A 23,393-nucleotide genomic window follows, 5' to 3' on the forward strand; every position below is an offset into this window, starting at 1 on the left:
TCTCTCTCCGTCTCTTCATTTCCTCTTTGGGGAAACGCTTCTTGACAATGCATTCCAATTTGTGCTATTTAGTAATGAAGGTGCTCATATCAGACAGCAGCTCCACTAATCTGTTGGCAATTAATTCAATGCCATCTATTTTCCAGCGTGTTATCCTGAGTGATAACAGCCTGTAGGTTTTAAAAGAGACGATTAAATCAGACCCTGTTGGTGGATGTTAAATATTTTTTTACCGCTATTGTAAGAAGCGCAGGGAATCTCCCTCCCCCAGACTCTCTAGGGCTAGACTTTCCACTTTACATCGCCCATGTATCACCCAAAATGGACCTATATCACCCAATTTGAGGAAAAAGTGGAAACTAGGCCCAAAACATCACTGAAAAAACAGGTGCCCAAGTTTCGGCTCACTTTGCCGAAATGATCGCCCACACAAGGCCCATCCCAAGTTTCAGCACCTAGCATGCACTTCGCTGGGCTGATGCAAGGCCCAAAAGATCGCTGAGAAATAGTTGGTTTTACTGGGCTTAACAGAAGGAAATGGGCATTACGGATGTCATTTTGAAGATCGGAGGAAGGATGGAGGCAACAGAAAAGAAGGAGCTAAATAGTTGAGTTATTTTGCGAGTTATTTCGAGAGTTATTTAAAGATAATTCTTCTCAGAATATTAGATTAGGGTATATATAATATATTAGGTATTGTATAGGCATTTTATTTTTGAAAAGTGCTTTTATATAGTGAAATTATTTACTGATATTGTTGGGACCTATTAGATTGACTGATTGATATACAGCATAGAGAGTACGGTGATTAGTGAGTAGAGCGATTAGTTTAATTTAGTGAAAGTAATTTTTGATAGTGATATGGGGCCTATGCTTTCCCTGCCATTAGTTGTAACTGCTCACACACTGGTTACTGAAAGGATCAATCGAAGAGGTGGCAGAGTAATGCGTAGATGGCGATGAAGACAGAGGAGGTGACCGTATAGCCAACGAAAGTACTTGGAAAAGCAATCTTACCTGAACTTGTCTGAAAACGCTTGTCTTAGGAGGCTGTGATTCCAGAAAGAGGTCATCAATGAGATATGCCTACTCGTCAAGGGTGATCTGCAGCCTTCCAGCACCATCAGAACCGCACTGTCCGTTGAGGTGAAGGTTACTGTTGCCCTAGCCTTCTACACATCGGGATCTTTTCAGGCTTCAGCTGGCGACATCTGCCATATCTCTCAGCACACTGCTGCATTCAACAGGGGACTGAAGCCCTTTACCCTCGCAGGATGGACTTCATAAGCTTCCCAATGATCAGGGAGGCACAGACCCAGAGGGCTTTGGGTTTCTTCAGGATATTACACTTCCCCAAGGTGCAGGGAGCAAAAGACTGCATGCACATTGCCCTGAAAGCATCCTTAAAGAATGTGGAGGTGTTTCGTAACAGAAAGGGTTCCACTCCCTAAATGTGCAACTTGTTGTCGACCACAATCAAACAATTATGACAGTAAATGCTACATTTCCTGGCAGCATCCATGATGCGCACATCCTACATGAAAGTGCTATCCCTGACCTTGTCAATTAGCCAGAAGGTCACGGTTGGATGCTGGGGGATAAAGGATATGGCCTTGCCAGTTGGCTCATGACCCCTCTGCGTAATTCCGTCACTGAAGCAGAGAAGCGTTATAATGAAAGTCACATAGTGACACACAACATCATTGAAAAGACAATTGGAGTCCTAAAGCAGCGCTTCAGATTCCTGGATCATTCTGGAGGTAGCTTGCAGTACCACTCTGACCAGGTCGCTGAGTTTATTGTGGTGTGTTGCATGCTGCATAACCTAGCTATAAGAAGAGGACAAGTAATGCCAGATCGCGATGCAGGTCCACCTCCAGAAGGAGGGGAGACAGAAGAGCCAGCCGGCGAGGAAGAAGAGGTGGAAGAGGACGCAGGGAGGACCTCGGGGAGTGCAAACAGCCTGCCGATCTAGCACCGGTACCAACACCCCCGTCCCGAAGACCAGTACCCAGTGGCAGTTACACGGCTGCTAAGCTGTTGCGTCAGCAGCTAATTAATGAACGCTTTGCATGAACTATCATTGTAGATATTCAAATGTTCATTTACAGTTAGGATTAATCAAAAGTTTCATTTGCGTGTGGTTTCATTTTTGTCTTGCTTGCAGTGGCCTGGCATCGGCATTAATGCTTACTTTAAGTAAAGTACGGCTATAATAAAAGACTGAACAAATAAGGATGAACAACTGTAAATATGTTATATGAAAATGGTATTCTTAATGTAACTAAGAGAGAAGGCACAACAATTGTTGAATTAAAGAATTTATTTTATTAACACAATGAACGAATGAATTAAAAAAAAATCAGTTAACTCCCTTCCTCCTCCCCCCCCCCCCCCCCCCCAATCCACCCTTCTCCCAAACCCCAAACAACCATGAACAAAAGGTTAACAATTTTCAAACAATAAAACACAATTTAACAATGAACCCCCTCCCTACCTGTGGCCACGTTTCCCTCCAGGTCCTGTCCCACCCCGTGTTCTTACCCCACCCGCCCGTTTTGGTCTACGCAGACCGACACGAACGCGTTGTTCAAAGTGGGACGGCAAGACTTCCTGCCGTGGTGTAGGTGAAGGAGTGGAAGTAGAAGCCTGAGGCTCCACTTCCGAATCAGGAGGAACTGTGTCCTCCTTACTCGCTTGTGTGCTCGGTGTCTCGCTGCGAGCCGATTCGACACCTTGGGGTGCAGCGCCGTGTCCAGCCAGCAACGCATGCCGAAGGGCATTGGTTGTGGCGGTCTGCTCACATATGGCCTCCAATGTCTCCCGTGCTATCTGGGTTTGCACCGAAGACCAGTTGGAGAAGTTCGTGCTCAACTCATTGTTGGAAAGTGGCTCCAGTTCGTGGAGAAACCCGCGAACCCCTGGATAAGGTTGCGACCGATCGCGACTGTCTCCCTGCACAGGGATATCAAGCACTCCATCTGCCCCTCCGAGGTAGGCGATTGCTCACCCCGCTGACTCGACCTCCGCGAGGTCAGCGTTTGTGAAATTTTGCGCCTTGGCGTCGCCACCTGCATACCGTTTGGTCCCGGCACCTCATCCATCTCAATAGAGATGGCCGCAGGTTGATTTTCCCCCAACACCCCCCCCCCCCCGAAAAATAATTTCCCCTCTTCCTCCTCCACCTCCTCCTCTTGCTCCACACAATCTCTCGCCACTTGTTCTTCCTCTTCCTCCTCTGAGGTAGTTGATGGTGCAGGAGGAGTGGATGGCTCCATTGATTCCACTGACACAACCTTTTCAGGTTGACCTTAAAAAGAAGAATGACATTTCTAAACAACTTATTAGGACATTAACGGTGCTCATTAATAGTAAACATACATATCAATACATATCAATATTTTTCAATAACCCATAACATAACAATACTTTTCAATACCCCATATGCACAAGGGTTCACCAGGGCTACCATGACATCATTCATACATCAAGAGTATATCAAAAGTATATATCATATTACATTATAATTGCAATAACTAAGATATTTTTAAGGTGTCTTTAATAATGTTTGACACATTGCACAGTTCCCATTACTCACGAGACTCAAGGGTGGGTTCGGCCTCACACAGGTCGTGACCGAATGGCTGTCGGTCCCCGCTAAGGCTCCACCGCAAGCTCCTCATACTCTGACAGCGACTGTACATGAGCAGAGCTACTGCCTGTTCTCCTCTCCTCTGCCCGATTGATAGATATTTTCTTCTGTAAATGATAAGATAACATGGCATGGCATAAGCTAATGGACTTGGTAATAAACATTTAAGAATGACAGATTTAAATGTTCGATTAGAAATTTACATTGCATTACATATGAACAATATTTCATTAAATAAAATTCAACTTCATATTAGGATGCATAAATTAATTCACAATTTAATTAATTAATACTATAAAGAAATGACATTCAAGATTCCAATTAAAATTTGCATGCATCATTAAAATATTACATATGTAACATTTAAAATATAACATGCAACTTACTCTGGCTGCTGCCAACAAACTGTTCCACCTTTTCCTGCACTAGTCAGGTGTCCTTACTTCATTAGATGCCGATGAAACGACATCGGTAATCTCCGCCCATATTTTGCAATACGCACGGGGTGGAGGTTTCACATGCCCACCCCGTGTCAAGTCGTCCCACCTGCCATGGACAATATTCACGAGGGTCTTGTTGGCCTCCTCGCTGAAGGGTTTAGCCTTCTTCCTCTCGCTATCACCCTCCATTTTAAATTGTAAGTATATATTACAATATTTGAATACCAGAAATAATTATAATTATTTTTAGTTCAAAAAAATACTGCAAAGTAATATAAGATTTATTATTTTTAAGTCCAAATACTCGAAATACTGCAACCAGCCCCCAAAATATCCTCTTCCTCTCTTCCTCTCTCTCTGCCTCTCCCTGTGCTTCTGAGCATTTGTGATGACCCCTGACCTCTCAAAACGCGGCAAAGAAATTCGACCACAAAAAAAATCCCACACAGGCGCAGAATAGCGTTGCTAGGGAAGCTTTGTTTTTTACTTCCGTTTTCGGTGGGCGACCATGAGATCACCGCAAAATCACATCGCTCATTTGACATCGCCGGGGTATGGCCGAGTGGAAAATCGCAAAAATAAATGGGCCATATGCCGGCGATCAGCAATGCCAAGACATCCCACATTGCTGGACCAAGGCCCGTTTTTTGGGGGCCTTAGCCACTTAGTGGAAAGTCTAGCCCTCTCTCTCTCCCAGTCTCTCTCGCTCTCCCTCTCCCAGTCTCTCTCGCCTCTCCACAGTCTTTCTCTCCCACTTTCCCCCTCCCCCGCAGTCACTCTCTTCCACCCCCGCCCCCAGTCTCTCTCCAACCTTCCCCCCCACCCCCCAGTCTTTCTTCCCCCTTCCTCCAGTCACTCTTCCCTCACAGTCTCTCATCCCCCCCAGTCTCTCTCTCTCCCCCCCCAGTCTCTCTCTCTCCCCCCCCAGTCTCTCTCTCCCCCCCAGTCTCTCTCTCCCCCCCCCAGTCTCTCTTCCCCCCCAGTCTCTCTACCCCCCCAGTCTCTCCCCCCCACCCCAGTCTCTTCCCTCCCCACCCCAGTCTCTTCCCCCCCCCCAGTCTCTTCCCCCCCCCCAGTCTCTTCCCCCCCCCAGTCTCTTCCCCCCCCCAGTCTCTTCCCCCCCCCAGTCTCTTCCCCCCCCCAGTCTCTTCCCCCCCCCCAGTCTCTTCCCCCCCCCCAGTCTCTTCCCCCCCCAGTCTCTTCCCACCCCCCCAGTCTCTTCCCACCCCCCCAGTCTCTTCCCACCCCCCCAGTCTCTTCCCACCCCCCCAGTCTCTTCCCACCCCCCCAGTCTCTTCCCACCCCCCCAGTCTCTTCCCACCCCCCCAGTCTCTTCCCACCCCCCCAGTCTCTTCCCACCCCCCAGTCTCTTCCCACCCCCCAGTCTCTTCCCACCCCCCCAGTCTCTTCCCACCCCCCCAGTCTCTTCCCACCCCCCCAGTCTCTTTCCCCCCCCCCAGTCGTTTCCCCCCCCAGTCGTTTCCCCCCCCAGTCTCTTCCCCCCCCCAGTCTCTTCCCCCCCCCAGTCTCTTCCCCCCCCAGTCTCTTCCCCCCCCAGTCTCTTCCCCCCCAGTCTCTTCCCCCCCAGTCTCTTCCCCCCCAGTCTCTTCCCCCCCAGTCTCTTCCCCCCCCAATCTCTCTCCCCCCCAGTCTCTTCCCCCCCCACCCCAGTCTCTTCCCCCCCCCACCCCAGTCTCTCTCCCCCCCCCACCCCAGTCTCTCCCCCCCCAGTCCCCCCCCCCAGTCCCCCCCCCAGTCTCCCCCCCCCAGTCTCTCCCCCCGCCCAGTCTCTTCCCCCCCAGTCTCTTCCCCCCCAGTCTCTTCCCCCCCAGTCTCTTCCCCCCCAGTCTCTTCCCCCCCAGTCTCTTCCCCCCCAGTCTCTCTCCCCCCCAGTCTCTCTCCCCCCCAATCTCTTCCCCCCCCCAGTCTCTTCCCCCCCCCAGTCTCTTCCCTTCCCCCAGTCTCTTCCCCCCCCCAGTCTCTTCCCCCCCCCAGTCTCTTCCCCCCCCAATCTCTTCCCCCCCCCCAATCTCTTCCCCCCCCCCAATCTCTTCCCCCCCCCCCAATCTCTTCCCCCCCCCCCAATCTCTTCCCCCCCCCAATCTCTTCCCCCCCCCAATCTCTTCCCCCCCCCAGTCTCTTCCCCCCCAGTCTCTTCCCCCCCAAGTCTCTTCCCCCTCAGTCTCTTCCCCCCCCAGTCTCTCTTTCCCCCCCCCAGTCTCTTCCCCCCCAAGTCTCTTCCCCCTCAGTCTCTCTTCCCCCCCCCAGTCTCTCTTTCCCCCCCCAGTCTCTCTTCCCCCCCCCAGTCTCTCTTCCCCCCCCAGTCTCTCTTCCCCCCCCAGTCTCTCTCCCCCCCAGTCTCTCTCCCCCCCAGTCTCTCTCCCCCCCAGTCTCTCTCCCCCCCAGTCTCTCTCCCCCCCAGTCTCTCCCCCCCACCCCAGTCTCTCCCCCCCCACCCCAGTCTCTCCCCCCCACCCCAGTCTCTCCCCCCCACCCCAGTCTCTCCCCCCCACCCCAGTCTCTCCCCCCCACCCCAGTCTCTCCCCCCCACCCCAGTCTCTCCCCCCCACCCCAGTCTCTCCCCCCCACCCCAGTCTCTCCCCCCCACCCCAGTCTCTCCCCCCCACCCCAGTCTCTCCCCCCCACCCCAGTCTCTTCCCCCCCCTCCTAGTCTCTTCCCCCCCCTCCCAGTCTCTCCCGCCCCCTCCCAGTCTCTCCCGCCCCCTCCCAGTCTCTCCCGCCCCCTCCCAGTCTCTCCCGCCCCCTCCCAGTCTCTCCCGCCCCCTCCCACTCTCTCCCGCCCCCTCCCACTCTCTCCCGCCCCCTCCCACTCTCTCCCGCCCCCTCCCACTCTCTCCCGCCCCCTCCCACTCTCTCCCGCCCCCTCCCACTCTCTCCCGCCCCCTCCCACTCTCTCCCGCCCCCTCCCACTCTCTCCCGCCCCCTCCCACTCTCTCCCGCCCCCTCCCACTCTCTCCCGCCCCCTCCCACTCTCTCCTGCCTACTCCAAGTCACTTCCCCCCAGTTTCTTTCCCCCCCCCAGTTTCTTCTCCCCCCCCCCCAGTTTCTTCCCCCCCCCCAGTTTCTCCCGCCCCCCAGTTTCTCCCCCCCCCAGTTTCTCCCCTCCCAGTTTCGCCCCCCCCCAGTTTCTCCCCCCCCAGTTTCTCCCCCCCCCAGTTTCTCCCCCCCAGTTTCTCCCCCCCCAGTTTCTCCCCCCCAGTTTCTCCCCTCCCAGTTTCGCTCCCCCCAGTCTCTTTCACCCCCCCAAGTCTCTTTCCCCCCCAGTCTCTTCCCCCCCCATCTCTCTCTCTTACCCCAGTCTTTCTCACTCTCTTCCCCAGTGTGTGTCACTCTGTCCCACCCCCCAATCTCTCTCTCTCTTCTCCTCCACCCTCCCCATTTCTCTGACTCTACCCCAGCCTCTCTCTCGTTCAGTCTCTCCCCCCCGAGCCTCTCCCCACTCTCCTTCCTCCCTCCCCGAGGCTCAGAACCATAGTGGGTTCCAGTGCGCAGGCTGTAAGATTAGAATCATAGGTCACACACACATACCCAAAGCGTCTTGGGAATTATAAAGCATTTTGTTAAAGAGCGGTCATTCAAATATTCTCAAACATAACACGCAATCACGATTGACATCGTGACAAGTAGCTGATGTTAGTGCCACTCAGACAGACGACTGGTGACATGAGCAGTTCTTCTCTGCACCGTCTGTCCTGAAAAGCACCTTAGCGATATCTCTCATTGTCTTTTTTAGGGTTGGGCCCGGGGTAAAGTGATGGACAGGACCATTCACCCTATAAGGGCTCTTCCCAAACCAGGGTTCCCAATGGTTCATCGAGTTCTTTGTTTCAACTCTTAGGTGAAACCCTCTTCTTCACATATCTTTCCTGTTTATACTTTCTGAAGGCCCATCGTACCAAAGTAGGAGTCAGACATGCCTTTAGATGTTAAGAGCTGTCTGTTATCAGTATTTATGTTTATGCTGTTCAAGTAACTTTAGCTATTGTACCATAGAATGAATCCTTCAATTCTCACAGCAGTCTGAAGAGACTTTTTTGTCTCAAGTTATTTCTTCCAATTCAGGATTTTTTGCAATGCGCTGTTTATAATCGACATTTAGCCGTTCACATTCTCAGTGGCTCAGGGCTGCAGCAAGTTCCAGCGCGCAGGCACTGAAATGGGTGCGGCACGCAGACGACGGAGCCCGTGCCTGTGGGACTGCGGTGATTGAAAAGAGCGCCGTCGCGCTGGAGCCTGCTCCTGCAGGACTGCGGGGCCTGCAACGCCTGGTGCATGGCAGCCTTGAGATAATTGCTCGGCCACGCACATGTGCAGTTTAGGGGGAGCAGTGTCACAGGCATGCTGGGCTGAATGGTCTCCTATGCTGTATGATTCTGTGAATTTAGCGGCGCACTGATTACATTTACATTTGCAGATTTTAAAGGTTAGCAAGTGCTGATTATGGCCGTAGCCAATGTTTCTTTTATAGGAAACCTGTACAGCTGGTTAACCAGCTTTTCAAAGCAAAACCACACATGCGCATTATTTTGAATGGGCCACACAGCCCCTAAAAGGGGCTGCGCAGTGTCAATACAATTGCAGGGATCATTGGCCATAACTCTTTTAAATAAAAGTCAAAATTAGGAGAGAAAGGCCAAAGAGGTGAGTTTCTGAGGAGCAAATTAATGTGAAGTGATGAGGTTATGATGATTAAAATCACACTTTTTTGTTGTTTTTAAAAAAAAAAGGGGGTGTTTACTCTTTGTTTCTCCCCACCGACCTTCTCCCCACCGACCTTCTGCCCTTATGGCCTCCCTGTGTCACAGAGCGTCCGCGGTTGAGACGGCGAGGTCTCTCGTGCCTCTGCCAGCAGTCTCCATACAGGAAGCAGTCATGTGATTAGGCTCTGCGATGCCTGTCACAACCGAGGAGGTTGCCGACCGACATTGTCTAGATTCACCGGGGTATCATTTTGTATCGAGCGGTAACGCAAAATGAGCGATGCGGCAGCCGGTGTCGCACTTTGCACAATTTGTCTTTTCCATTGACTTCGAAAATCATGGGGGTGCAAAGCGGACTGCGGGATCGCTATCACCCGTTTCGCGCTACCGCTTGAGAAGAATTTATTCCACAAAATGGACGAGGTACTGGAGGGCTGCAGATTTGAGTGGGAACCGGAATCCTAACTTGAGTCAGTGCCTCCAGGAGAGGAGAGGAAAGGGGTGGAAAAAGATATATCAAGTCATTGGAAAAAGTCAATGGAGTAAGCTATGGTGTAAGCATTCCAGTAATTTCATTTTTTTACTTTCAGTGAAAAGGCTTTTGTTGGGCTAGATTTGTGGCATCAAACTCCTTTTATGTTGGGCATGAAAAATGGTATTGTTCATTGAGAAGAAAACTGAAGGTATCTTTTAAAATAGGAAAATTGATCCTTAACAAAGTAGTTGCGTTCACGTTAACAAGTCTTTTAGACCGTGGGCCTGTTTTCTTGCCAAGATTTTTAGTTCCGTAGTGTCCTTGTGGGAAGTACCTAGAACCATGCTAAATATGTTAAACATATGTATCTGAAGCAAAAACCAAATGTTCCCAAGTCTTAAAATTAAGTGTTACCGAGAAATGGCCAAAAACAAAGAAAAACATAAAAATGGTTACTATGGATTTTCTTTTTCCTAGCAACGGTGACATATCTGTGCTACTGTTAAATTTTAAGCATAGTTAGTGTAAGAATTGGTAAAAAGTATCACTGAGGACATCTGAGGTCTGGACTCTTCATATGGTGCAGTTACACATAAATCTAAGTTTTGTTTTCATATCCGTTGCTAAGAAAGAAATCTACCACAGAAACCATTTATTTCATACTTATTGACATATCAGATGGACACCCGTACTCATTTGTCAACCATATAATTATAATACTTATTATAATAAAAAAAAGTAATATTGATTTTTTTTTTAAAAGACAGAAGTACTGAAAAAACAAAATAGATCTGAAAAAAGTTGGCGGCTGAAAAGGAAAGCATATCTATGAATCATCATTAGAATCAAGGGTATCTGTTTCCTCAGCCCTAGAAATCTCGGGCAAAGCACAACCTACACACAAGCAGATGTCGGTGCAAGGTAGCTTGTTGACACACTGGGTCTTTTTGCATGAACAATGTGCAAGCTCCATTACACTTGCTGGTGCTGGAGGAAGTGTCATCCTCATCATCATCATAGGCAGTCCCTCGAAATTGAGGAAGACTTGCTTTCAAATGAGTTCTTAGGTGGCTGAACAGTCTAATACGAGAACCACAGTCTCTGTCACAGGTGGGACAGATAGTCTTGAGGGAAGGTGTGGGTGGGACTGGTTTACCGCACGCTCTTTCCGCTGCCTGCACTTGATTTCTGCATGCTCTCGGCGATGAGACTCGAGGTGCTCAGCACCCTCCCGGAAGCACTTCCTCCACTTAGGGCGGTCTTTGGCCAGAGACTCCCAGGTGTCAGTGGAGATGTTGCACCTTATCAGGGAAGCTTTGAGGGTGTCCTTGTAACGTTTCCTCTGCCCACCTTTGGCTCGTTTGCCATGAAGGCGTTCCGAATAGAGTGCTTGATTTGGGAGCCTCGTGTCTGGCATGTGAACAATGTGGCCTGCCCAGCGGAGCTGATCAAGTGTGGCCAGTGCTGGGGATGTTGGCCTTGTTGAGGACGCTAATGTTGGTGCATCTGTCCTCCCAGGGGATTTGTAGGATCTTGCGGCGATCCAGTGTCATCCAGTTTGTGACAAGTACAGCATCTTCAAGTTTCCACCCATGGTCCTTTGGAGATGGGAATTTTGGCATTTCCTCAAGACATCACTTGTCAATTGCAGACTGGTAATTGGCATGCTGTGTGTATGCTTGTACAATGAATCTTTAATTGGTGGCAATCACTTCTCTGCATAAATTCCAGTATTGAACAGTTGTCATCTGGTCTGATTCCCATCTCTGCATCCACTCTGCCGGTAGAGTTCGCAAGTGTACTAGATGCACTTGTTGTTTGTTTCTGAAAGCAAATCTCTGACTGCCTCCTCAACAACTTCTTCCGTCACTCATCACTGTGTGATGATCAGACAAATTTCAGAAAAGGATAACATTTCTGCATTCTACATTTAAGATTATACGTTTTATCAGGAGAAGCATCGATACATTCTTTCTCAAAAATGCATTTCTTAAACAAACTTGTTCAGCTTTGTCATTCTATCACTGTATCACAGAAGTGCCTATATCCTGTCTGGTTGCCTTCTGGAGATCCTTGCTCCTTTCTGGTCAGAAATCTGGTGTAGCTCTGGTAGCAGCGAAGATGATACCTTGCTTCAAGGACAACAAGATCTTGTCCACGGATATGCAACAGGATTTCCTTATCTTTGCGAGTTTCTGCTGCAAGGAGCAGCGTACCTGCAGTTTTAGTCTCACATTGTACCAGCCTCTCTCTCCGTCTCTTTCGGCTGTGTCTCTCCACAATGTTCTTGTCCTTTTTGCAGAAAAGGCACTGCACTGGAAGAAGATGGGAAGCCCTCGCAGGTATAACCTTGGGGTCTGTCGTCTTTGAGCGAAGCATGCGAATCTTGGTGGCGGCTTCACTCCCCTCCTCTTTCTGTACTGGTTCTGCAATGGCTGCGAAGGAATGATAACATGGATATTATAATCAGCACCATTGACAATGACCCTTGGTCAAAATACCTGTTTTTTGCTGTGTTTGTGTGTGTTATTACCAGAGTGAGAAGTTTAGAGTCAGTCAGTCTACCTAGAAGTAAGTATATGGGGCTGAAACAGGCCCACGAAATGGAACGTGTCAAATGGCATAACCATTGAACTAATGAACGTAAGTTGGATATAAACATTTGTAGGCTGACACAGTTTCATAGGATATTGTAAAATCATGTGTACTCACGTTCATAATTCTGTTTTTCCCTTTCTTCTTCTTGGCTCTGTCGATCTTGGATTCATCAGTGAAACACATGTAGCACTGTCGATGATATCCCATTGAATGTGGAATTGTTGCGAGTCTTTCTGGTGCAATAACCAGTTCCAGATCTAAACTTTCGATAGCATTCTCTACAATTTTAGCTTCTTTAGTTACAGTAAATTTACACTGATGAACATTTGTGAAAATTTTTATCCAGCTAGAGTCCGAAAAATAAATTATGTTGCCTTTGGCTCCCGCAACTACGTGCATGCAGCACGCCATTGTTTCGGTGCATGTCGTCACTGACTCTAATCGATCTAGTATAGAGATCGTGATTGGCTTATTTTGTGGTACTGACAAATACAGCAGCTGTGATTGGTCATTTAAGTAACTCACATTTATGTCATCATCTGGGTGTTGACGAGACTTCTGCCTATTTTCTAATGAAAATTTCTAAAAAATTCTCACTTTTTGAAGATGGGAACATTGAATTTTGTGATAAGTGGTCCCTAAACTAATATTGGTATGAATATGAAGTACTTCCACAGAGGGGACTATGGAAAAGCATTTTTTTGAGACTCAGCCCATGGTCTATTTCCGAACAAAAACTTACTGATTTGTAACCTTATGGTAGTCTCCAACCGTTCAAGATTCTGGCAAGAAATTGGCTCCTATTTGAAGAAATAAATGCTTGAGCAAACATAAAATCTTTAAAGCACTTCAGTGATCTTAATGATGTTGGTTTAGTTCACTCTGTTGCCTTTTATCCAATTGAGTGCTATATCAATAGTCATACTGCTTGACATGCCCGAAACAATCAGGGGTAAGTGACCGATATCAGAAACAGTTTTTGACTGAAGCCTCCACCTCTAGCTTGCCTAAAGCACTCATTTTTAACCTCACTAATTTTTTTACTTTCTTTGGAATGGCTGGACTGTCATATGAGGAGAGACTGGATCAACTGGGCCATTATTCACTGGAGTTTAGAAGAATGAGAGAGGATCTCATAGAAACGTTTAAAATTCTGACGGGACTGGACAGGTTAGATGTGGGAAGAACATTCCTGATGTTGGAGAAGTCCAGAAGCAGGGGACATAGTCTTAGGATAAGGGGCAGGCCATTTAGGACTGAGTTGAGGAGAAACTTCTTCACTCAGAGAGTTGTTAACCTATGGAATTCCCTGCCGCAGAGAGTTGTTGATGCCAGTTCATTGGATATATTCAAGAAAGAGTTAGATATGGCCCTTATGGCTAAGGGGATCAAGGGGTATGGAGGGAAAGCAGGAAAGGGGTACTGAGGTGAATGATTAGCCATGATCTTATTGAATGGCGGTGCAGGCTCGAAGGGCCGAATAGCCTACTCCTGCACCTATTTTCTATGTTTTCAAAATCTGTCTCTCCTTTTCCACCATCTCTGTTTCTCTCTTCCAGCCCCCTCCCTCCCCTTTTCCCAGGCCCCTCCCTTTTTCCCAGCCCTCTCTCCTTTTTCCCCCGACTTCTCTCTCCCTTTTCCAACCCCTCTCTCTCCCACCTCGTTCTCCCCTTTTATTCTCATTTTGCGTGGTATCTCTATCTCTTTTTGCCTATCTCTAGTGAGCGAGAAAGAAAGTGGAGGACGGATCAACATTGGGCAACTGACTGAGCTTTATTAATAGAGCCCTTTCAGATGTGCTAAGAATGCTTTGTCTCCTTAACATTGGCCATATTTTATGGTGGTAATGATGGTGAACTGTCAGCATTCTTTATTTCTCACTCTAACATTTTAAAAAAGTGAATTGGATAATCTGTGCTTTTTATTTCCTGGTTTGCTGTCTGAGAATTCTTCAATGTGATTGGCTGTTTAGACAGCTTGATGACATCACTGCTGCTGTGCACTGGGGATCCCATTTTGACAGTGCTACAATCAATTTAACATCAAGAAAGCTAAAGTTTTCGCCACAGAGATCGTGAGATCTTTGTGGGCAGCTTTCTTCGAGGTCAGGGGCGATCGGTGTCACTTCACCATTGACTGCAAATTCCAGGCCATTGTTTTTCATTTTCTCATTTCCAGTGCAGCATATACTGATAGATGAACTTGGGTGTTTTGTGCTAAAATTGAGATATCCTGGACAATCCAGGACATTTAAGAGGTTCCTTGAACATGTTGTCACCTCCCAAATCCGTGACCATCTTTCCCGGAACTCTATGTTCAAATCCCTTGAATCTGGTTTCTGCCCCTGCCACTGTACCGAAATGGCTCATCCTTTATGACTGTGACAAAGGAAAATGATCCCTCCTCGTCCTTCTCGACCTGTCTGCAGCCTTTGACACGGTTGACCACTCCATCCTCCTCCAATGCCTCTCCACCATCGGCCTGGTTCCATTCTTATCTGTCTAATCGTAGCTAGAATATCACCTGCAATGCTTTCTCCTCCCACTCCCTCATCGTTATTTCTGGTGTCCCCCAAATATCTATCCACGGCCCCCTCCTATCGCCCATTTATATGCTGCCACTTGGTGATATCATCCAAAAACACGGCATCAATTTCCACATGTATGCTGTCGACACCCAGCTCTACCTCACCACCAATTCTCTCGACCCCTCCATGGTCTCTCAATTGTCAGACTGCTTGTCCAACATCCAGTACTGGATGAGCAGAAATTTTCTCCAATTAAATATTGGGAAGAACAAAGCCATTGTCTTCGGTTACCAACAAAAACTGCGTTCCCTAGCCAGTGACTCTATCCCTCTCCCTAGCCTCTGTCTGAGGCTGAACCAGACTGTTTGCAACCTAGGTGTCATATTTGACCCTGAAATGAGCTTCCGGCCACATATCCGCGGCATAACTAAAACTGCCTATTTCCACCTCTGTAACATCGCTCGTCTCTGCCCTTGCCTCAGCTCATCTGCTGCTGAAACCCTCATCCACGCCTTTGTTACCTCTAGACTTGACTACTCCAATGTGCTTCTGGCTGGCCTCCCAGTTCACCCATCATCCCTTTGCTCATTGACCTGCATTGGTTCCTGGTTAAGCAACACCTCGATTTCAAAACTCTCATCCTTGTTTACAAATCCCTCCAAGGCCTTGCCCCTCTTATCTCTGTAATCTCCTTCAGCCTCAACCCCCCCCCCCCCCCACCACCCCTGAGGTATCTGCGCTCCTCAAATACTGCCCTTTTGAGCATTCCTGATTATAACTGCTCGACCATTGGTGGTCGTGCCTTCAACTGCCTGGGCCCTAAGGTCTGGAATTCTCTCCTCAAACCTCTTCACCTCACTACCTCTCGCTCTTCCTTTAAGACGCTCTGTAAAATCTACCTCCTAGACCAAGCTTTTGGTCATCTGCTGTAATTTCTTCTGTGGCTCGGTGTCAATTTGTTTTTGTCTTGTAACATTCCTGTGAAATGCCTTGATACATTTTACTATGCTAAAGGCACGATATAAATACAAGTTGTTGTTGTTCCAACAATGATATAATTTGAATTGTAGCCAGATGCCTTCCATTCATTTATATGAATTATTATATTGGCCAGTTGAATGCTTCTTTTCATTGGAGTGGGTTGCAATGGTTTGTGAGCTATAACATTTAGAATCAGAATTTGTAGCTTTGTGACATTATGCTTTAATTCACTTTTTAAGATCTTAAAAGCATGTTGTTTGATTGGGGGCTTGATGTTTTCTTTAAGCTGCCCAGAAGAAATGCTGCCTTTATAGTCACTTGCATTATTTTAGCATTCAGCATAGAGTCGAACTTCGGAGCTAGGCCAAGAAATACAAGTAATCGTCTGGTTTGGCACTGTACTCTGCATGCCATTTGATTTTTTCCTTCCACCAAAGAAAACAAAATATCTATCAATAGCAATGGTAAACCTTGAAATTTACAATCCAGGATAGCTAACTGCTGTACTTCTCAAAATGAAAAAACTATTAGCTGGGGAATTTTTGCATTCTTTTCAGAAGCTGATTCTGTCTGTGCAGTAAAACAAAATCGTACCATTTCCCCAGTTTAAGGGTCCAAGTTTCGGGCCGTGCCTAGAACAGCGCAGCCCCGACCTGGACGCCCGTTTTTCGCGCCACAAAGTGCGCCTAAAAAAAACTTATCTATTCTCCGGCTCCCTCCAGGTCCTCTGGAGCAGGGCGCGGTGCAGCACGAGCTGTGGGGGGCGGAGCCAGGTCCCTGCGCTGAAAACAGTGCCGGGACCTCTGCACATGCACACTACAGTGGGCGCGCATGTGCAGTAGCTCCAGGCGCCCAAAACTGTGTGGGAGGGGTCCAAAGCATGCAGCCCCTAGCCCTGGCCGACTGGCCTCACTGGGGCTGTGTGGATAAGGCTGCCTCCCACGCCCAGCTCCTGCTTCCTCCCGACCGGACCCGACCCGACCGACCCCCCCCCCCCCCAACCTCCGCTCCCGACCCCCCCCCGACCTCCGCCCCTGACCCCCCCGACCTCCGCTCCCGAGCCCCCCCCGACCTCCGCTCCAGACGCAACCCCCCGACCTCCGCTCCAGACGCACCCCCCCAACCTCCGCTCTTGACGCACCTCCCCCCCGACCTCCACTCCCGACCCCCCCAACCCCCCCCCCCCCCGACCTCCTCTCCCGACCCCCACCCCGACCTCCGCCCCCACCCCCTCCCGGACCCGACACCACCTACCTGTCAATCCGGTAAATCCAAGCACGAAGTCTTGGGCCTGTCCGTTCAGCCTCCCTCTCCTTTCTTTCTTTATCGCTCTCTCTCCCTTCTCTCTCTCTCTTCCCCCCCACCCCCCCTCCCTTCTCCCCCTCCCTCCCTTCTCTCCCCCCTCCCTCCCTTCTCTCCCCCCTCCCTCCCTCCCTTCTCTCCCCCCTCCCTCCCTCCCTTCTCTCCCCCCCTCCCTCCCTCCCTTCTCTCCCCCCCTCCCTCCCTTCTCTCCCCCCCTCCCTCCCTTCTCTCCCCCCCTCCCTCCCTCCCTTCTCTCCCCCCTCCCTCCCTTCTCTCCCCCCTTCCCTCCCTTCTCCCCCCTCCCTCCCTTCTCTCCCTCCCCCACTCCCTCCCTCCCTTCTCTCCCCCCACTCCCTCCCTCCCTTCTCTACCCCCACTCCCTCCCTCCCTTCTCTCCCCCACTCCCTCCCTTCTCTCCCCCCACTCCCTCCCTCCCTTCTCTCCCCCCACTCCCTCCCTCCCTTCTCTCACCCCACTCCCTCCTTCCCTTCTCTCCCCCCACTCCCTCCCTCCCTTCTCTCTCTCCCCCTCCTCCTCCCCCAACCCCCTTCCTCCTCCCCCTCAGTCCCCCCCTCCTCTCCACCCCCTCACCCCCCTCTTCTCCATCCCCCTCCTCCCCCTCTCCTCCTCTCTACCCCTCCTCCCCCTCTCCACCCCCCTCCTCCTCCTCCCCTCCTCTGCACCCCCCTCCTCCCCCTCCCCTCCTCTCCATCCCCCTCCTCTCCCTCCCCTCGCTGTCAGAAACGCAGACACTGACAGACAGTGAGAGAGACACACACAGACAGACAGAGAGATAGAGACACTGACAGAGACACACGGGGTTGGGGGGGCCTCCCAGCACGCTGTTGGAGGACACCCAGTGCTGCAGTCGGTAAGTAGAAAATGTTTTATTTATTGATTTTTTAAAAATGTATATTTAATTAATTTTTTTTGATTGATTTATTGGTTGATTTATTGATGTATTTATCATTTATTATTGATGATGGCTCTTTATTTGTAAAACTGAAGTGTTTAATGTTTGTAAACTTCCCTTTAAACACTGCCCCCCCCCATCCCCTACGCCTGATTTGTAACCTACGCCTGATTTTCTAAGTGTAGGCAAGGTTTTTCTGAGCGTACAAAAATCTACACTTACTCCATTCTAAGTTAGTTTGGAGTATGTTTTCATTGCCTAAACTTTCAAAACGGGTGTAAGTGGCCGGACACGCCCCCTTTTGAAAAAAAAAATCTGTTCCAAACTAAAACTGTTCTAACTGACTAGAACTGGAGCAAACTAAAAGCTGAGAATTGCAATTTCTAAGATACTCCATTCTAAACCAGTTGCTCCAAAAAAACAGGAGCAACTCAGGCCGAAACTTGGCCCCAATGTATGCACTGAATACCTTGTCCAATACCGAGCCAGAAAGTACCAGGTTCAGTCTCTGGTCTCTGCTGCACTAGCTGATCTCATTTGATCTAACATGGTAGATGAGGATGATATGATTGGTTAGGGAAAGGTGAGGGCGGGGGTGAAAACTGCCAGGTTACCTGCTCATAATCACTGTCCAGTGATGCCTGCTGGAAAATGTCCATTTGGTGCTTTGGTGAGGATTGTGCTTGGTTGTCAGTCTGCTGAAACATATTGTGAAACTACACTCTGCTATAATTGCTTTCTGGAGTTGAGGGGAAGAAAGTTGGCGTTTACAGTATGAAGAATGACAGATTGATTGAGCTGCTGGAGGGAATTTGATGCCCATTGAAATGTACCTTGCTATAAGTCACTTCCTTTAGAGTGGAGGACAGCATTGATACATTGATGGGTTGGAGATGTGGGGGATGGGGGTGGATGGGGGGCAGTGAACATCAGTAGTTCTTAATAAGTTTTCATGTTAAAATGAGCTATTACTGCAATAATAAATGATTTGTACTATGTTTGACATCAGGAATCTTGAATGTACATTTGAATCTTAAAAAATGCATGACAAGTCTTCCATTTTATGCTTGTGTCAGGGTTTCTATAAAGTACTGATGCAGTGCAACCAATTTGTAATCTTAGTACCTCAGCCCATTTAATCATTTTTGTTTCAGCAATTCAATCTAAACAAAAAGCAACCAAAAACACTTAGCCAAAACATATTTTACACACAACTGATTACACCTATAAAATGACCCGCTGACTCTAGATTAGATTTGGTGCAGAAGTGACTATATTTATTCTGCTGTGCGGATAATTAAAGGATGCTTTATGCTTGGGTGCAAAAAATTCTCTGCAGTGAAAGTTGGAATCGTTATATAGTGGGAGTGAATGGGAATTAGTTGAATCAATTGACATTTTATACAATGGGAAGTGATTGAATCTATTAATAATAGAAGTGATAGAAAGGGCTTTGCTGCAGTGGTTGGGTCAGGAATGTGGAGTTGATGGTATATCGATCTTAACTGTGACAAACACATTTAGTCAGATGCAAAGATAAAAGCAAAATTCTTGACATGGTGCAGTATCATCTTCCAAAGCAATGTGTTGGAATACTGAGAGTGCCTTTGAAAAATATTGTGGTTATGCATATTACAATGGATAGCTGAATGGGTGCCAAATTCAAGACTACCAGGGCAGTTTCCTTTATCATCAGCTAGTACAGCTTACCCCGCGAAGCATTTTTTCACTTTGACTTGGTCCTTTCTTTCAGGCAGGTGGATGATTTTAATTTTTCAAATCTGGTACATACTTTTTTTTTGGTCTCCAGATTCCTTGGTCTGTGCATTCGTGGTATTGAAGAGAACAGCCGGTCGAAACGAGAGAGATTGCTCCAAGAGAACGAGTGCATCATCAAAATTAATGACAGTGATTTAACGGACAGAACATTCGTTCAGTAAGTTGGGCCGTTCTTTGCTCAGCCCTCGCCATTGCATTTTCCTCATGACTTCTCTCAAAGCTCCACTTTTTTGAGCGAAACAAACTGTTGGGAGGAGGCTTTTGAGCTGATGTTAAAAACGGCCTAATGTGAGTTAGGCTGAATTTTTTTAAATCTTCTGCATTGTGTGTGAAGAGTGAGGAATTAGAAAGTATACCCCAAAAAATTGTTACTGTGATGGACGTCACCTTGCCTGATTGATCATTTTTGACAGTTGTCCTCAATTGATACAGGAAGGATCACGGAAATAGAATACGCAGCATAGAAACAGGCCATTCGGCCCAACTGGTCTATACCAGTGAACTTCCTCTCACTCTAATTGCCCCTTCCTACCCTGCTGAATATCTTTCTTCCCTTCTTTCTCAAGCCACCCCTTAAATGCATCCACATTGTCTTTTGTCATTTTTATTTCATCACAATGGTTTCCTATAGCAGCTGTCCCATCCCATGGACTTAGGATGCAGAACCTCAATCTTTGGGTAGGATTCCAGATACTTTTGAATATTACAATGCTGTGTCCTTATGTGAGCATAGGAAGAGGAGTAGGCCATTCAGATTGTCGAGCCTGTTCTGCCATTCAATTAGATCATGGTTGATCTGTATCTTCTCCATCTCCCTGCCTTGGTTCTGTATCCCTTACCTAACAAAAATCCATCAATCTTTGTTTTGAAATTTTTAATTAACCCCCCACCCAGCCTCAACTTTTTTGGGGCGAGTGTTCCAGATTTCCACTACTCTTTGTGTGAAGAAGTGCTTCCAGACATCACCCCTGAATGACGTTGCTCTAATTTTAAGGTTGTGCCTCCCTTGTTCTGGACTCTCCCACCAGAGGAAATAGTTTCTCTGTATCTATCCTATAAATTCCTTTAATCATCTTAAACATCTAAATTAGATCACCTCTTACTCAAGGGAATGTGTGCCTCGTCTGTGCGACCTGTCCTCATAATGTAACCCTTTTAACACCAGTATCATTCTGGTGAATCTCATTCTGTAAAATTAAACATAAGTTAGTCACTCAAGAATAGTGCTGAACAAAAATTTCAAATTAGAATACGTACCACATTAATGTTCTAAAATTACTCACTTGGGGTCTGTAGTGGTGCATCATTGCCTTGTAATCAGCAGTCTCTAGCCATTGAATTTCAAGTTTCAGTTCTGCTATTCCCTTACATTCAGAATCAGGTGAATTTATAATGGGGATCAAAGAAATGGCAGACCAATTGAACAAATACTTTGGTTCTGTCTTCACGAAGGAAGACACAAATGACGTTCCAGAAATACTAGGGGACCGAGTGTCCAGTGAGAAGAAGGGGTAGGAAAGCCAAATAAGGCAAACCACTGTAGTGAATGCTGCTCTTCTGCACCTCCTAGCAACAAGCTCATAGAGGTGATAAGGCCTGGGACCAGGTTACCAGAGTGCCTTTTCTGTTTGGAGGGTGTGAGGGATGGGAAAGAGATCCAAGTGGAGGGACAAAATGGAACACTGCAAAAATGTTGGAAACTCTGGTCTTATTGCTTTGTTTGACTGTAAACTCCTTTTTTGACTTGCAGAGCGCAGGAGGTTTTTCGAAATGCAATGCAATTTCGTGCCGTCCAACTCCAAATCGTTACAGGTTATAACAGGGAGCGGTATGAAAGGTCTGCAATTGGACACCTCACGAGCCACAATCACGAAGATGATTCAAAAACCAAGTTTCCACCTCCATTACGTCTGAAGCCAACCAGCAAACCCACTGATTTGGTTTATCCTGGTAACTCAAAGAATAGCTCACCATTGATTCCAGCACAGATCAGCAGCCCCAAACAGTTGAGGAACAACAGTCACTCAGTACTACCAAAGAAAGCATCCTCACCAACATCCCTTGGGGGACTTGGGACCAAGAAACAAGGAAAAAAGATCAAAATCGATTTGAAAAAAGGTAGTTTTAGTGTTGCAACCCTGAAGAAAATTAGTTACTTTTTGAAGTGTTGTCACTATTGTAATGTAGGAAACACGGCAAGGTCCCACAAACAGAAATGTGATGATACCCTTATAATCTGTTTTAGTGACGTGGGTTGATGGATAAATATTGGTCCTGATCTTTTGCGTCCATCTGAAAAGGCAGACAAGTTTAATGGCTCATCTGAAAGACACCACCTCCAACAGTGCAGCACTTCCTCAGGACTGCACTACAGGGTGAGCTCTCCTGCTCTTTGAAATCGTGCCATGGGATCATTTACATTCACCTGAAAGGACAGATGGGGCCTCAGCTTAACATCGCATCCAAAAGACCCACCTCCTATAGTGCAGCACTCCCTCAGTCATGCATTGGAATGTCAGCCTAGATTTTGTGCTCAAGTCTTTGGAGTGGGTACTTGAACCTATGACCTTCTGACTCAGAGGCAAGAGTGCCACCACTGAACTATGACAAACACTGGGAGGAAGAATTGTGTTTTGTTTGTTTTAATGTTGCTGCACAGTGTTCAGAGTAGTCCTAGACCCACAACATGAAATGCTGTAAGGGGAGGTAGTTGTCTTATTAACCGTGACTCCAATATTTCCTGTGTTTTATGCTTAATATTTTTGGTCAGTGCCAAACTGCAAATGCACATTATAAACCTCTTCTTTTAGTGATGTGAATTGAGTCTACAGCAGGATTATTTTTACAGCAAAATGCAGTGAGTGGAGGAAAATTACATAATACAAATGATGTGTGTGACATCAATGCCAGTCATTTAGAGCAGTTTGGGCTCCATGGGTGATTGACGGCAGAATTACTCAATCATCTCCATTCAGGCAGGGACTTGCAACCTTAAAGAATAAAGCAGATCGCCCATGCCTTTGCTCATTATGAGGAGAGTACACTGTTCTATAGTAATAGGGGTATTCTTAACTAAGTGACAAGGAAAATGTTACAGAAAATAAACATAACAGAGGATGTGCACTCCCTATGCAAGACGTTACACAGAGGTAGTTAACAGACTTCTGATGCATTACTAGTGGATCACCATAGCATTGCTAAGGTGAGTTGGAAAAGTGATTGTTCCTATGCCCTCATCCCATCACGACTACCACCTTGACCTTTTGTGTTGTCTATGTCACTCTGACACCCTCTCTCAGCTAAGGTTTAATCTTCCTCACTCTCTGCCTGCCCTTTCTTTCCTTCATCTTGTGATCTCCAACTACTCTCCATTCTGTCACCCACGTAACTGCTGTCTTCTCTCGACGCACCCCTCCCTTTCTCCCGATTCCTGCTGTTGTGGAATATTTCAAAATACTCAACACAAGTCTGAAAACGAGGGTACAGTCTTTATTTGCATGCGTGGGAGACAACTTACTCTCTTGAGCCAAGATTCAAAAATTGATACAGCATGTACATGATTTTTATACATACAAATGACACATTGTACAATGTCCCTGCATTTCGTCTAGATATTACATCGTTAGTCTTAATTCCTGTTACAACCGGTTGTCCACCTTAGTTTAGATAACAGTTAGACAGTAGGCAGTTGAGGTCAGCACATTTAGCTTAATCATATTTCGCTTTACCTTGTTGAGCCTTGCCCATTGTTTCGCCACACAGGCTATTGTCCAAGATGGTCAGCACATTTAGCTTAATCATATTTCGCTTTACCTTGTTGAGCCTTGTCCATTGTTTTGTCACACAAGCTGTTTGTCCAAGATATCACTGGTTTCTTGCCACACAAGCTATTGCCCCTATCTCCCTATCTCCTTTGTGCTCCCCTTTCACTGCGGGAGTTCCGGCGGCAGAGCGTCGAGAGGCCTATATAGGCCAGTGAGACCAGGAGCTCGAGGAGTCGGAGAG

At 47.6% G+C, this 23,393-nt stretch overlaps 1 protein-coding gene across 4 annotated transcripts in view; it reads left to right on the plus strand.

Annotated features, from left to right (window-relative positions):
- LOC139260068 (partitioning defective 3 homolog B-like) overlaps window positions 1-23,393 on the plus strand; it is a 1,396,127-nt gene that overhangs the window by 572,788 nt on the left and 799,946 nt on the right. For all 4 annotated transcript variants that reach the window (XM_070876196.1, XM_070876197.1, XM_070876199.1 and 1 more), the window contains 2 exons: window positions 19,420-19,545; window positions 21,139-21,506. In XM_070876196.1, the coding sequence (XP_070732297.1) occupies window positions 19,420-19,545; window positions 21,139-21,506 (494 nt within the window). The remainder of the gene's footprint in view (window positions 1-19,419; window positions 19,546-21,138; window positions 21,507-23,393) is intronic.

This window comes from Pristiophorus japonicus, chromosome 3 (genome assembly GCF_044704955.1).
Source record: "Pristiophorus japonicus isolate sPriJap1 chromosome 3, sPriJap1.hap1, whole genome shotgun sequence".
Classification (NCBI taxonomy): domain Eukaryota; kingdom Metazoa; phylum Chordata; class Chondrichthyes; family Pristiophoridae; genus Pristiophorus; species Pristiophorus japonicus.